This window comes from Cottoperca gobio, chromosome 7 (assembly GCF_900634415.1).
Source record: "Cottoperca gobio chromosome 7, fCotGob3.1, whole genome shotgun sequence".
NCBI classification, from domain to species: Eukaryota; Metazoa; Chordata; class Actinopteri; order Perciformes; family Bovichtidae; genus Cottoperca; species Cottoperca gobio.
The window spans coordinates 20,145,767-20,160,482 of NC_041361.1; the positions used below are offsets into that span (position 1 = coordinate 20,145,767).

At 41.3% G+C, this 14,716-nt stretch overlaps 1 protein-coding gene and 1 long non-coding RNA gene across 3 annotated transcripts; both read right to left on the reverse strand.

The window, feature by feature from the left end:
- Positions 1–3,809: 3,809 nt before the first annotated feature.
- Positions 3,810–6,582, reverse strand: LOC115011191 (uncharacterized). Of its 2 annotated transcripts, XR_003832560.1 has the most exons (4): positions 6,470–6,531; positions 5,955–6,105; positions 5,687–5,806; positions 3,810–4,857 (listed from the first exon to the last, which is right to left on the reverse strand). It is a non-coding gene; the product is annotated as an uncharacterized LOC115011191 (long non-coding RNA). The 2 variants fall into 2 exon arrangements; XR_003832561.1 differs by lacking the exon at positions 5,955–6,105 and having other exon boundaries at positions 6,470–6,582.
- A 3,632-nt stretch (positions 6,583–10,214) lies between these two features.
- pim1 (Pim-1 proto-oncogene, serine/threonine kinase) lies at positions 10,215–14,249 on the reverse strand. Its single transcript, XM_029436452.1, has 6 exons — positions 13,814–14,249; positions 13,439–13,545; positions 13,279–13,329; positions 12,742–13,108; positions 12,064–12,240; positions 10,215–11,946 (listed from the first exon to the last, which is right to left on the reverse strand). Exons 1-6 carry the CDS (start codon positions 13,893–13,895, stop codon positions 11,732–11,734), a joined length of 999 nt encoding a protein of 332 aa, XP_029292312.1. The 5' UTR covers positions 13,896–14,249; the 3' UTR covers positions 10,215–11,731.
- Positions 14,250–14,716: the final 467 nt, after the last annotated feature.

Below are 14,716 nucleotides of genomic sequence, written 5' to 3' on the forward strand. Positions count from 1 at the left end.
AGAACCTTTTTTGGGGGATTTTGTTAAAATCCATTCTTCCGAGTTTCCGCTACCTCCCCCTCCCATAACCTTTCAGATTCAAGGATCTGCAGCCTCCCCCTTCCACAGCCTATCAGCTGCTCAGGGAATTAACCAAAGAGAGATTCGGGGTCACCCTTGGCTCAGACTCCCACTACCCTGGAAACCTAACTGGCATCCTGGAGACAAACACAGAGCCACTGAGTGACCACAGTGAGTTCCACAGTTCCCAGTCAGTCCTGGGAAAAATACTCACTGCAAATGTTTTAACCAAGGCAAATAAAAGAGACGGGGCTGTTCAAGTGTGTTCAGTGAGAAGCACCAACGTGCCTCCGCTCAGGACTCCTAATTTCTTCCTGAGCTTGAATGCCCTCTCTGTTGTTTATAGAGGGAAGTTTAGCTCATCTCTAGTTGCTTGAATACTTATTTGTCCTTCTGACCCCGATCCAAAATAATTTCCTCCTCGTGGATGGTAAACTCTCTGTGAGTATGTTAGAGCTGCTCTATTGATATTTACATTCATGATGGGACAGGTAATCACGTGGTTAACATTGTGAATTGTGAACACAAAACTATGTGGTTATGTTTAGGCAATAAAACTACTCTGTTTGGTTGAGTAAAATATAAAATATGGGTTAAAATAAGTATGTATTAAAAGTCGACCCATCCATCTTCCCCATCCTCCTGCCTACGTGGACGTATTTATGATATGTAAAAACAAAACCTAATTATGTCAAAATGTAAATACACTCTCTGGTTCCCATAATCTCTTATCTGGTATTTCTCTAGGGAATTTCAACGAACAAGTTGGGTGGGAAAAAAAGATTGCAACAGGAGCCCTTACACAATATGGTGGTACCGGTGTGTTTATGTAGCCTACCCAGGTCAAACCTCCTCATACCTTCAGCCTAGACCTCCACGCTCTCTCCCTGTCTAGGCTTGTTTGGAGATGTAACACGGCCAGGGACGGCCACAACCCGTGGGATCCAGCGTAGCTGTTGAGAGAGTGCTGAGGTGGGGCGGCGAGCTGTCCGCCCTCTCTCTCTCTCTCTCTCTCTTATTATGAAGTCTGAGTCATTCATAAAAATGTGAAAACAAAGTCAACAGCATAACTGCCTTCATGTGACTACAAGTTGAGAAAGAAGAATGACTGCCGGCTTTCGTCTCATGCAGATTAAAGTAAACGGAAGCAATTTACGCAGAAGGAGGAGCAAAACATTCTTACTTAACGAGGCAATAAACAACACCGCCAGGGGAACATCAGTTAATGAACAAATGCTGTTGCTTCCATGTTTGCTTTCATTAATTTCACACTCTGCTGTTTCCTATTTGCAATGAACCTGCAGATGTATCATCAGTGTCGCTCTGAGAATACTTTATTGCTCTGTGCTGAAGCAGGATTGATAGTTAGTATGCAAAAGCTAACATTGTAAATGCAATATTAATTACAAAAACATAAAGTATGACCGGGTAGACGTGCCCTTCTGTAAATCATATGGAGTCATTTTACTGACTGTACATACTGGTTTGTGTTCATTTGTTTTATCTTGCTCAGAGTACAGTAGTATTTGGGTGTGGCTAACTGACACTGCATAGTAATACTGTGCATTGTTGTGCTGTTGTATTGTGATCTGCTGTGAGAGACATGCACCCTCTGAAAGTGACCTGCAAGGTTGAGACAAACTAATGAGATTGTTTGTGTTTCTTAAAAACAAACATGGCTCCTTGTGTAGTTAGGAAAGAATCATTCTAAGGTAATAAAACACAAAAATAATTTTGATTGATTATACACTAGTGAAAACACAGCTATGCATATTATATTCCATTTCTGTTAATAGATACCCCTAAATCCTACACACTTCCAAGGACCACCTTCCCAAATAAATGGAAAAAAAACAGAACGGTGCAAAAAAATAAGAAAAAATAAACTGGGCTGTAAATATGTGTTATGCCACTGTCAGCTGTGATGACCAAAATAAATATACTGCTTTACCCTCACCCAGCCCTGTCGAAGCCCTGTATGAATCACATTTAATGAATTCAGAGTCATATTTCCTCATCTCATGCGTTGGAGCTTTTACTGCTGCAGGGTTGTCTCCCACGATCCATCTGAGGGAACGTTAGCTGGCTAATCGTGGGAAACCATGTTTGTCTCTACCTGATGATGTGGAGATTAGCATGGTGATATTTGGTCATTGAAAATATGGGTTTTAATATGACGTTTTTTATTTATGGGATTTCTTGAGCAAATTTAGATATACAAATAACTAGCTTTGTAAATTCGCCAACTATTTTTTTTAATCTAATCATTTGGCAGTACGTCAGCGCCCCAACATCCTTACATCCATACCCACCCAAACAACAAAAAAAAAAAAAAAAAAAAAATACACGTTATACAAATACACGAAAAAAAAGGGGAAAAAGGGACTGCAGCAGTATACAACAATGTCATAAGAAGTTGTGAGTGTAAACAAACTCTCTTTGACCTTTCCATACTGAATTGCTACAATCTTTAAAAGTTACAATAAAATAATTTGGGGACAAACCAACTCTAAAACGGCAATGTCTGGATCTGGGCTGAATTCCATATCATATTTCAGAGTAGCGTTCGAAGGAGGCAAATATAGTATTAGTATACAGTAAAATACCAATAACTACAACCTCTTGTATCTTCCAATATAATAACAGATTGTATGCAAAATAATAACTGTGTACAAAGTAATAACAAATAAATGAGAAAGGGGTAAATTGAGATTTTGGTGGCTGTATCCCTGCGATGATCTAGAGGCTGCTAGAGGCCATAGTTTTACCCACCTTTACGACTACAACACTGTGTGACTCATTCCACTGAGGAGATGGAAACTGTGAGCTGATCTGTGGAAAGTCATTTTTTTCAATCTGGCAATAGACGAATACTCCTTAGAGGCTAAATTTGATTGAGCCTAGCAGCCAGGAAGGCCTGACAGTCTGGTGCCCGAAATCCCCCCTCCCCACCACACACACACAGACTGGATCAACTGTTAGACGAGCTGTGAAGAAGAGCAGGATTGGAGCCAAGCAGTGACATCTGGAACACTGTATTGCTCCATTAAGAGGGAGTTCGGCTCGACCTTTACTGGAGCATCGCAGCCTCAGTTTAGCTGGAAGAAGTGACACAGACATTGGCTGGCCACCAGCCATTACGCACTTTATGTGTGCGAGTCTGTGTGTATTCACGTACTTCTGTTTTATCAGGTTGTCCTGACCTCGACACAGAAAGATAAAAGGAAAATCTCCAAAATGAGAATGGTTTTGCTTTACTGAGGATTATTTTAGGTTTCAAATGTGTGTGTGAGGTGTGAAGAGGCAGTCCATCAAATTTCTACACTAGAAGAAGATCCAATCATGTCTTCTAAAAAGTACGTTCTCATACAATGAAACTGCATTCTCAATGACGTGCGGTCGCAGCTTTAAACACGCGGTTAACGTTGTGAATTGAAACAAAACTACGTGGATGGGTAATTTAAGTGAACGTAACTTAAAGTTAATAATTTAACTTACTTTAAGTAAATTAAGTATGTTATGTACATAAGTACATACTTACGCAAGTTAACTTACAAAAGTAAGTAAAGAAACCGTTGACTTTAATTTCACACGTGAAACTAACAGCGGCCTTCTGGGTAAAAGTCCTGTGTTTGTTTGACCCATCCATCCACCCGACCTCTTCCCTTTAAAAGGAACGTGAAAACACTTGACTACAAATAAAAGTCCTGCATTCAAATGTTTACTTTGCTTAAAACTGTTATCATAAAAAACCCAATAATTTATTCATTATTGGTTGAGCAGAACCTTTTTTATTTGTTGGATTTGTCTTAAACATAGTGCAGTTTACAGGAGAAATTGAAATATTAGAAATAAAAACTAATTAGCACCTCACGGTTCAAGACTAGTCCCTCCCACCCCTAGACAAATTCCATCATAATCAAAGGGGGTTAGTACATAGTTTAGTACATAGAAATTCAACTTGTGTGCATATTTCAAACATATCTCATCATCAACCCACAACAGACTGTGAAATATTTCCCATGTATCTCCTAAAACCAGACCCGCATTTATCAAAGAGACGTGGTTTTGAGCAGTACACTTTTAACTGGTCCAACCACTTCATAAATTGTTGGGTAGTTTAATCTCTCTGGAATTGAGAAGAAATACGGTCAAATAATTAAAAAAGAAACAGAGATGCCATTACTTTTTCAATTCAACATGTAAAGACCAATGTTTAGGCACACGTCCTCGTTCTCGTTCTGCATATTCGACCTGAGTGAAATGTATGGTAACTAGGACAGGTGTTGCCAACCAGAGCCGAGGGACATGGAAACAGATTCCCAAGAGAAAACATGTTCACACATCTTAATACCAGCAAGCACAAACTAGAAACATGTGACATTCACAAAACATTATATCTACACATACATGTTTGGAATTAAATATTTAAGGACAGGCAATGCAGGAATACATTTTTAAGCCAATGTGTGACAAAAGAATACAAGGCAAAAATGACAAAATAGACAAACATTGTTAAACATATGCAGTATGATGAAAAAAAGTCAAGAAAACATCCCAGTATCAAAGGAAAAAACAAAGAAAAAACAGGAACAATAAGACAAAGAGATGCTTGTTATTGTCCTCTGAAGAATCCTACATAGAAAAGCAAAGCCATTAATTTGGTGTGGACTCACAAAGAAGCAAAAACATGATAGAAATTATTTCAGAGGTCACTTTCTACATTGAGATCCAGATTGTAGATCAAGGCTGCCTCTTGCCTCATCAGCAGAGAATCCTCGTCCCCACTGGGCAGGTCTGAAATAATATCAATATAATTGCATTTGTATGTGCTATTGCAATGAGGGCATGCATTACATCTATAATTGCCAGCTGGTATTGGGGCTAACCAACCAAGATAATGTATCACATTGTATGACCGTATCGTACGCTTTGAATGTGTCTGTGCAGTAAGAAGAACAAACAATATATCTAAAAAAGGTCAAAAGTGAAATATTTCCCATTTGAAATGTAACAGAATACAAGTACAGGTACCTCAAAACTGCACTTAAATTCAGTACTTGAGTAAATATACTTTCTTTTTTTCCAGGGATTAAGTTTAAAGATGTGCACCAACGATTGTAGGTCATATAAAGACCCTCATAGGTACAGTGTAATTAAATCTGTGTGTGCTTAAAAGCTTTTATAATGAATGTTTTTCTCTCGTTGACGTATTAACTTGATTTATGATTGTCCCTCCTTTGGTTTTATCTATAACACACAGCCTACTGCATACACAAACACTACACATTTCCCAATTGATGCATAAGTGTACGGTGCATTTGTGTGTAGACCCATTTCTTAACATCATAATTTAAAGACTTCTTTTCATCTTTGAGTGTTTTCAAACCCTGCCTGTGTGCGTAAGAATTTGTGTGTGTGTGTGTGTATATTTCTCAAGCAGGTAGACAGGCAGATAGAGACAGTGACAGAGAGATAGAGTTGGGGGTCTGGGGCTGAAGGAAGTCCCTAGCAACATTGCCACATAGCTCTCGCTCTGCGTCTACAGTTTGAACAGGGAGGAGGGTGATTATGCAACAGCCCGGCTTTATGACTCTCTCATAAAAAGGTGCAGCACACGACTTACGGGAACAAGACAATGATGAGCCAAACTGCTCTTACTGGTGAGGCGGGAGGAAGTCTCAGGTCAATAATGCCTGCTGAGGTCGAGGGAAGCACAGAGGGGAAGAACATATCGCAGCGCGGCCTGTGATGTGAGCAAAACAAATGACACTCATTGACTCATTGTTATCAGCAAGTCTCCTCAAGGACACATGAATGACTTATCAATGCGTCTTTTCGCTAAACATAGACCGTTTTGTTCTAAAATGTCTTTTTTTGTTTTTGTACCGTACCTATTTTGGTGATGAGTCAGTGTTGAACTAAGACAGTCAAATGAACTCCGAGAGAGTGACTCACCGACAGTCCACATAAACGCACAAACCAAACTGTGTTTGACTCTAAAGACAGTTTGCATGATCAGTCCCTCCGTGTGTGCAGGGGAAACTGTGGTCAACAAACAAAGGTAGTCTGAACAATAGGACGACACAGATCACTGTAGTGTATAAATACAACTGCCTCAAATGTATACTTGTATCTAAGATTAAAAGTGATAGTTTGAAGTTTTAGCTGATTTACTTTAGAGTTAGATGAGAAGGTAGACAACACTCTCATTGGCCGTGTTACCGTAAACATATGTTTAAGTGCATTTTGAAATATCTCATTAGAAAAAGTGTATGTAATCGGCAAAATTCGATAAAACTTCCTCAATTGCGCAAAAAAAGCTTTAACGCTAGCTTGAGGTGGTTTTTGCCTTTGTTGAAAAAGAATTGATGCGCTACATGTGATGTGTGTCAAGAATACTACTGACCTTTTTCATCTGGTTTTTGTTTCTTGTTGTTTCACTAACTCTCATGTCATTTCAGATTCTCCTGCTCTGCAATCAGCTCATTCCCTTCACCTGGGTTTCCCCGCCCATCTCCTCACCTGAAGCTCATTCCCTCATCAGCCCCTCAGCATTTATACCAGCTCACTTCCCTTTGGTCCCTGCCAGATTGTCTTGTGTTTTTGCCAAGCACGCCAGTGATTCCTGTTTGAGTTTTGCCTGCATTACTGATGGGTTTTTGTTTTTGGACCTTGGATTACCTGCCTGCTCCTTGTTGGATTTGTTTGCCTGTATGACTGATCTCCCGATTTTGACCTTGCCTGTTTAACCAAGTAAACTTCTCATCACGCAACCTCTGTAACGTCTGTATCTGTGCTTTTGGGTTCCAGCTATTTGTACCTGAAATCTTTTCAGTAGATCCTCACGATATGGCTGTTATTGCTGTCTGCTTCTTTCCTGTAGAATCATTGCATTAATTTGTCTTGCAGAAAGCATAAAACAAAACTCTGACATGAAAGAACAAATAAAACTTGCCCAATTGAAACATTCATGAAGACCTCACTATGTTTGGTCTCGTAGAAGGGTTAGACTCCTCTGTTTAGTAGTGGATTACAGCCATGCGTAAAGTGTAATCTAATGTAGCCTAGTTTATTCACTCCAAACCAGTTAATGGAAACGTGCCTAATTTCTTCCGACATTTCAAAATGTTGCTCACAATTGGCTTGATAAATTAATGGAAACACAACTATGGTATGTTAATACGGTCGATATAAAAGGTACAGCCAGCAGTCTTTGTACGCCTCTGGTCTAAGAAATAGTGTGGAACATAACCTTGCTGTAAAACCGCATAGATTAAACAAACGACATGAAAAGGAGCTTTAGAAGTGCTGGTCGGCAGATTTTGTTGCCTTTGCTTATCTCATCTGATTCTCGCAAAGAAAAGCAAATGTGCGTTTTTCTCAAAATGTCTAATTTATTTAATCCTGCAATAACTGTTTGGCCACTTGGGGAAGTGGAAACAAGTTAACAAAATGCTGACATATCATACATATCGTAAAGTGTGACGAACAAACGTTTACATATTTACACATCCAACAGTTACCATAATTTATTTTGTCTTTCGTGCGACATGATGAAGATGCTAAATGGTAAAGATGCTAAATGCTCCTCTGTTCACCAGCTAGTTGCTGACTGTCTGTCGGCTGTTTGGTGCTGAGCAGGTGTTGTGTTTTTGCTGCGGCCAAAAACAAGGCTAGCTGTGAGCCAGAACAGTAAGTTAAGTGGCCATAAGTAAGTTAAGCAATGAGCTGAAACTCTCTATAAACGAGGTTTGTGCAACATCTTTAAATGCTTAATGCTTAGCCGTTATATTTTCAAGGTTTGGAATATACGATCAGATTTATAGATGGATCTTTACTTTGCCACCCGTTTTGCATCTCCCGTTGAATAAAGGCTGAAGGAGTAGAAGATGCCCTTTGTGTTCCAGCTGAAATACTTGGAAGATTTGGAAAGGAAGAAATTCTTTGCAGCATTTGAGGACGTTCATAGCAGCAGCAGCCAACATGCAGAGTCTGATGTGGCATGTGGTTCTCAGAATGAGAGGGGAAATGTATGGCGATGTCATTCGCGGAAACTACCTGTGGTCTCTGACACTCTGTAAGCTCTTCAGGGAAATTGTATGTTGTATGAGTACCTGCAGAAGAAAGCCAGCCTCAGATCAGAAGGATTACTGGTGATTGCCACTACACTTTGAGTTCATGCCGCTGAAAATTACATTTTATTTTTAGGGCTGGTTTCCTTTGATGGCCTCTGTCTATTATTATCTGATACAAAAATACATAGTGTGAGTTGCATGGAGACTGCAGGACTTTGAATTGGTTTATTTATGACTAAAAACGTGTCTGAGAATGAAGACGGGCATTACGGCTTCCAATCTGCATTTCAGTCCCTGTGTATCCATTCAAATCCCAGCTGGTGTTCTTCACCTCACATGCACTAACGGGCTGATGGGAACCAACCTCCATGTCATTTGCTGTTGTGTGTAAATCTTTGTTTTGCTGCTGGCGGGGTCGCAGCAGCGCTGTCTCAAGGAAGATTAGAGCGGATGCCAGAAGTCCCTCAGGAGCATCACAACTGATTAAACCTCTAACTCTTATCATTCCAAGAGAGCAGATCCGTGATAGACTGCTGCCTGCTGGTCACTCAAATGTCCAGATAACTTAAGTGGGATGAAACCCATGAGGACCAGCAGTGGCCCACATTCCAGCTGTGGTTACTGTATAGCTCACAACTGATGCTATAAGAAGTAATTATATATTTTACTTTAAGTCAAAGTATTACTGTTAACAGTAACAGTTAACAGTCTCGCATTTAAACGTTCGACTTCAGTAAAAGTACACAGTGTGGCAGGCCAGTATTTTTTTTTTTACAACCATACATTACTATGCAATTAAAAACTATACAAAAAATTATGAATGGATTTTTCATTTCTTTGAAGGTCACGCGCCCGCCGCTCCGCTCGCTTCTCTTCCTACTGTTGTGACATGTCTGGTTTAAATATGTGTGTTTCTGCTTTAATGTGATTCTACAAAGTTACACATGAATTCTTGAATTATACGTGTTAATAAATATTTAATGAGTAATATAGTTGTCTGTATATAATATGCCATTAGTAGATAGACTTGTACAGAGTGAGTACAGGAGTGCCATGATATTGTGGCTTGCACTTTGGTGAGCCTTGGGTGTATTTGTATATTTGTCAAGAAATTGACCTGGTCGTAATTAAAGCGGCAGCTGGTGGAATTCTCTAAATGCTAAGGAAAGATGCTTTAATGCTTCCATTCCTATCTCTGTTGGCATAGGGGACACTGGACCATCCTTTACCAAAGGAAAGGAGATAATGCCGTCCCACAATTCCTTGTGGCAGCACCACGTCAATAACTTCCGCCGTCGCAATTACCTGCTGTAAGTGGCGTGGGATTCTCTAAGCACCGCAGTTGTCTTGTCTTAAGTCCTTATTCATTCTCCTCCACCTGTTTCCTTGACGTTTTCCATTGAGATAAAAGAAAAGTGTTTAGAAAAAGACATAGGACGTCATTTTTGGAGTGGAGCAACAAAGGCCCAAATCACTCATTTTTGCCCCAAGGCCCCCAAACAGGTCAATCCAGCCATGTTGCTGGGTTATTTTGACCCATAATTCATAGTTCATCATATTTTGTATATATAAATATATATATTTTGAATGTAGTATATTTTTTTATTCAGCCATGACAGATCACCAAAATCCAAATCATATCAGAATAACTCCTATGTTCTGTATGAATGAACACATTTCTATCACTATTGAAGTACGTGCTATTTGACATTCTTAAATACCTCAGTTTGTAGTAGAAAGTCAATTCTGGTAATGTTTTAAGCTACTACATGTCAGCATGCGGCCCCTTTTTGTTGCCATCTGCCTTCTACCAGCCTGTCTTCTTTTATCTCCTCATCTTCTCCGTATCCGCTGCTTTGCTACAAAAGGTGTCAAACAGGAAACCTGCTAAGAAAATTGTATAACCTTCTGACCTAGTAAATTATATTTGTGTGTTAAAATACTGTGTGTTTAACTGTTTCTTTATGGCGATACATGTGACATTTGGTTTGGTTAAAGTACTTTTTTTTACCATGACTATGTTGAGCTACAAAAGGGTCACAACAACAGCCTGAGACAGCACGGAGGAGTCAAGTGTCATAGTTAAAAATATATTTATTGAAATCGTATAAAAATAGTTTCTAACATAATTTACAATTCAAATGGATGAAAAATAAACAATCCAATCTGCAATCATTAAATCAGATAACTTTTCTCATTCTCTCTCACACACACACACACACACACACACACACACACACACACACACACACACACAGAATCCACTTGCTCCCACAGCAGACAACAGTCTAACAAAACCTGTTACCAGTAGACGTCCAATGTTTAGATACATTAAGATGGAACTACTTTGGAACTATTTACATGACATACACAAACATACAAACATCTGCTCTTTAAAAAAAATGTCAAGCTATAAATATTGTCAGAATAAATTCATCTAGTCTTTGCTTATCTTTTTAAATAATCTGTGGGCCCTTCAGTGACTGTGGAATGAAATATATACAAAAACAGCCAGAAATTCTCATAAATAAATAAATAAATTCTGCGCTCATCGAGTGAGAAAAAAGTCACGGCAATAATAAATATTATTATTATTTACAATTGTTGTCCCCACTGAATTTTTAAGACCTGTGTGAGGCACTGTTTAAACATTTAAAACCAATTTGAAGTGAAGAGCAGAGGATGTTGTATTTCGGTATGATTGCATTGTGTTGTGCATTCGGGTGGATGTGAACAGCTTCGTGTTTGTATAGAGTACGACACGAGATGTAGAGGAAGCGGAGGTTGTAGAGTGGAGGTGGATGCTGTAGTAAAGAGAGAGAGGTAAGTCCAGTGTTTCTTTTTTAGGGTTTGTTTGCACAGGTTGCTGCCAGAGCAATGAGGTTGTCTGGTTGCTCATCACATTGGAGTAGTAGTGATAGCAGCGGTTGTAAATGACATAGACTTTACTGATCTAGGCCCATGAGAGGAAAGAAAACAGCAATAAACAATATAAAGCCTTGTACAGAGTAAGGAGCAAAAAAGGTCTCTGAGAAGAGCCTTTTTTTTGCTTTCACAAATTCAAGTATTTTCAGGGTCCCCCCAAAACAATCTCACAAAAGGCACTTTTCTTGTTTGTTTTTTATCGCGCATCCTCTTTTGCGCCAACGCCTCTGCTCTTCCCACTCTACTGAGGGGAGAGAGCCGTGCAGCGAGAGGTTACATAATGCAGCTTGCCATTCAGCAAACAGCGAACGCTTGTACTGCATTTGCTCAACGCAGGTGTCCGTGCACACAAAGCATGCCCTCCTACAGTCTGATAAATACCCAAACGCTGGGAAAATCAAGTAGTTGGGGTGGGGAGGGTCTGGCCTGCCAGGTTGAAAATGAGACATGATCGTTTAGTCATGACCTCGGTTTTCTATGTGTGTAGTCCTTTAACACCCTACTCGTGCCTGTGTCAGGACCGCTGGCCTGTGCGCTGCCCCGCACCGGCCTGTGCGCTGCCCCACGCGCCGGCCTATGCGCTGCCCCACGCCCTTCCTCTCAGCTTCAAGTCTGTTACATAAGTCTTTTGTAATAGTCTCAGTGCAGTCCAGTTCTGTTTGCCTCCATCACCGAGACACGGCCACTGAGGTGGGCGTGAATGCCGTGGGCTCGTGGGCGATGCTGTGCAGCCTGATCTCCGTGCTAGTCTTCTCCGTCTGCACCATGGATGGGATGACAGAGGAGGATGTGCTCTGCATCCACGAGTGATTGGTGATGTCCTCAAAGGACGGGCGGTCTGCCGGCCGCAGAGACAGACACCACTTGATCAGCTGCTGGCATTCTGGAGAAGGGGGAGGAGAAGGTCAACCAATAAGTCTTGTGTAATAAGCAGAGTATGAAATAGTATGCGCATGTCAGTTAAAATAGCTAGATAAAAGGTAGTGCAATGTGAATTTACCTGTGGAGATTCTTCTGCGGAAAAGGACCTGCCCTCTTGTGATCTCCTCGTCATGTTCAAATGGAATGTCCCCACACACCATGTCGTACAGCAAGACCCCCAGGGACCAAACTGTAGCGGAGCGTCCGTGATAGCGGTGATATTTGATCCACTCTGGCGGGCTGTACACTCGTGTGCCTGTCAGGTGGGAGGAAATAAAAAGAGAAACATATCTTTAAAAACTGTAGAAATGCACAACCTAAGTGGTGAAAATGAAAGCATTGCAGATGGGGTTCAAATATTAACAAGAATGCAGAATTATCAACTGAGTTGTTTCTGAGGCTGATATCTGAGCTCAAGTGCCTCAGAGCGTGACATGCAGTGTGTGTGTGTGTGTGGGAGGGGGAGCGGACATGTGACTTTGTTTACAAACTTTGAGTTGTAAAAATGCAGCTTCCCCCCTATAGGGGGCGCCAGAGCAAAAGCAATGCTGGCCAGCCTGTATTAATAGGCTGCTGGGGAGGGGGACGTCAGAAATGACACAACCTAGGAATTCCTGCCAGGGTGTGGGCACAGATCATAGGACTACAGAGGGCTACTGAAATGGCTATGACGTTCAAACAAAACTCACCCTATTATGTCTAATAAAAAAAGACAATAAACACATAACAGCTTGTGTTGAGCACTGTGATGACTCACCATCAAAGTCTGTGTATATGGTGTCTTTTAGCAGGGCTCCAGATCCGAAGTCGATGAGCTTCACCTCTCCGGTGCGGAGGTCGATGAGGATGTTCTCGTCTTTGATGTCCCGGTGCACCACGCCGCAGTTGTGGCAGTGCCGCACGGCCTCCAGCACCTGGCGGAAAAAGCTCCGCGCCAGTTCCTCCGGTAAGGCACCTTTCTCCGTGATGAAGTCAAACAGGTCCTTCACGTTTTCGGGCCTGTCCATCACGATGATAAAGCTGTCCGGTCGCTCGAACCAGTCCAGCATTTTGATAATGCCGCGGAAGCCCGTGCCCACTTTCTTCAGCAGCACGATCTCCATAGGGACCCGCGAGCCATTAGGCTGAAGAGATAATAAATATTTGCATTTGAAAACATATACATGCTTCAACACTGCACAATTCATTTCACATTTAACTTTCTTTTATTATTATAGCAACATAGTACTCTATTATATAATATCATGTTAATAAGGTCTATATTAACGCTAATACTCATACAACTGTTTCTTACCAGCTCTCCCCACTCGGAGACTCTGTCCTTGGCCACATGTTTGACAGCAACCTAGAAGGGCAAAGAAGACACCGCGTCAAATAACATGTAAAAGAAGCCACCATATAACGCAGGCGATTTAAAATGACTTAGTATAATAACACATTTAAGGCATACTAACCGGAGCTGCGTCAGCTATCCTCGTACCGGTGTAGACGGTGCCGAAGCCTCCACTGCCAAGAACCCCGCCGACCTGATAAAGCTTCTCGAAGGGCTCCCTCTCCTTCCCTGCGAACACAAACATAAATACAGCCGGTGAACACCCGGGAAGAAACTAAGCTAGTCCCTCTGTACACACCGGCTTCCAGACATCGGAACACAATAATACGGATAATATGTTGTTAATAAATTAAATGAAGCTCAAGACGAAGTGCCGTCCTTGAAAATGAGCAAGTAGTAGCATGTGTGGACTGAGCCACGATAAACGGGCTGCCAGCCATTGCTGCAGCCCCGTCGTCAATGACAACACGGTGGTGGAAAAAGAAGGGCGTCTAACCTTGCTGAACTTGGAGCTGCATTTTCACCGGCATGTCTACGGTGGAGATATGGGCCAAAGAATTGAGCTTGGAAAGAAGCATTCCTTCAAGGATAGATCCAACACAGGGTTAAGATGCGTGTGTTCTTCGTCTTGGTTTGTAACAGCAATTTTATTCCGATAGTACGACTATCCTGTCTCCCGTATAGAGCTTAAAGTCCACGTTGCTGGAACAAAAATGCGGTAAGGGTCCTCTCATCCGGATGGAAGAAAAGCCGCTTGTGAATCCAGGGAAATATAGCCCGGCGTATGGATATCTGCATTCACATTAAAGGCTAAAGTGAAAACACAGCTGTTCCCCGCACTGTTTTGTAAACAGTTAAACGATGTAAACAGGGAAGACGGTGTATGAGCAATATCTCCGTCAGACACCGGCTCTTGGAATCAACGATGTGGGGGGAGGACGTTTATAAGGCAGTAGTAAGGGGGCGTTGCAACACGGTCCAACGTCAACATTTCACCGCCCCTTTCCGTTCTCTGCACCAATAGGACTGCGAATACGCGGTCCAAAAGCACGTCAATCACAAAATGAAAATAAAGCCAACCTCATAACCGGCTGGGCCAGACACAGACGTGGCGGGAATAAAAACGCGCTAAAAAAAAAAAAGGGGGGGGTGGTGAGACTAAAGTTGTAACTACGAATCCAAGTTTGAGGGAAATGCAAATTTTAAACCCAGTGCTCCCCAAGCTGTCTCCTCCCCTCGCAGGGAAACTGACTCAGAGAAGAGAATATGACCAGACTATTATGAATAATAGTCTTCACAAAAACAGGAGGAGTGCACAGTTCTGATACATATTCTATTCTATTCTATTTTAAAGATACAGTTTCGCCATATTTGATTTATAATGTAAGTTACCTTGATT

Excerpts from the sequence above, each read along its gene's own strand:
- pim1 (XM_029436452.1), bottom strand. The coding sequence starts at position 13,895 with ATGCTTCTTTCCAAGCTCAATTCTTTGGCCCATATCTCCACCGTAGAC. Across the intron at positions 13,330-13,438 it reads GGATAGCTGACGCAGCTCCG|GTTGCTGTCAAACATGTGGC; the intron begins GTTAGTATGCCT and ends TTGCCCTTCTAG. Across the intron at positions 13,109-13,278 it reads TCTCCGAGTGGGGAGAGCTG|CCTAATGGCTCGCGGGTCCC; the intron begins GTAAGAAACAGT and ends TTATCTCTTCAG.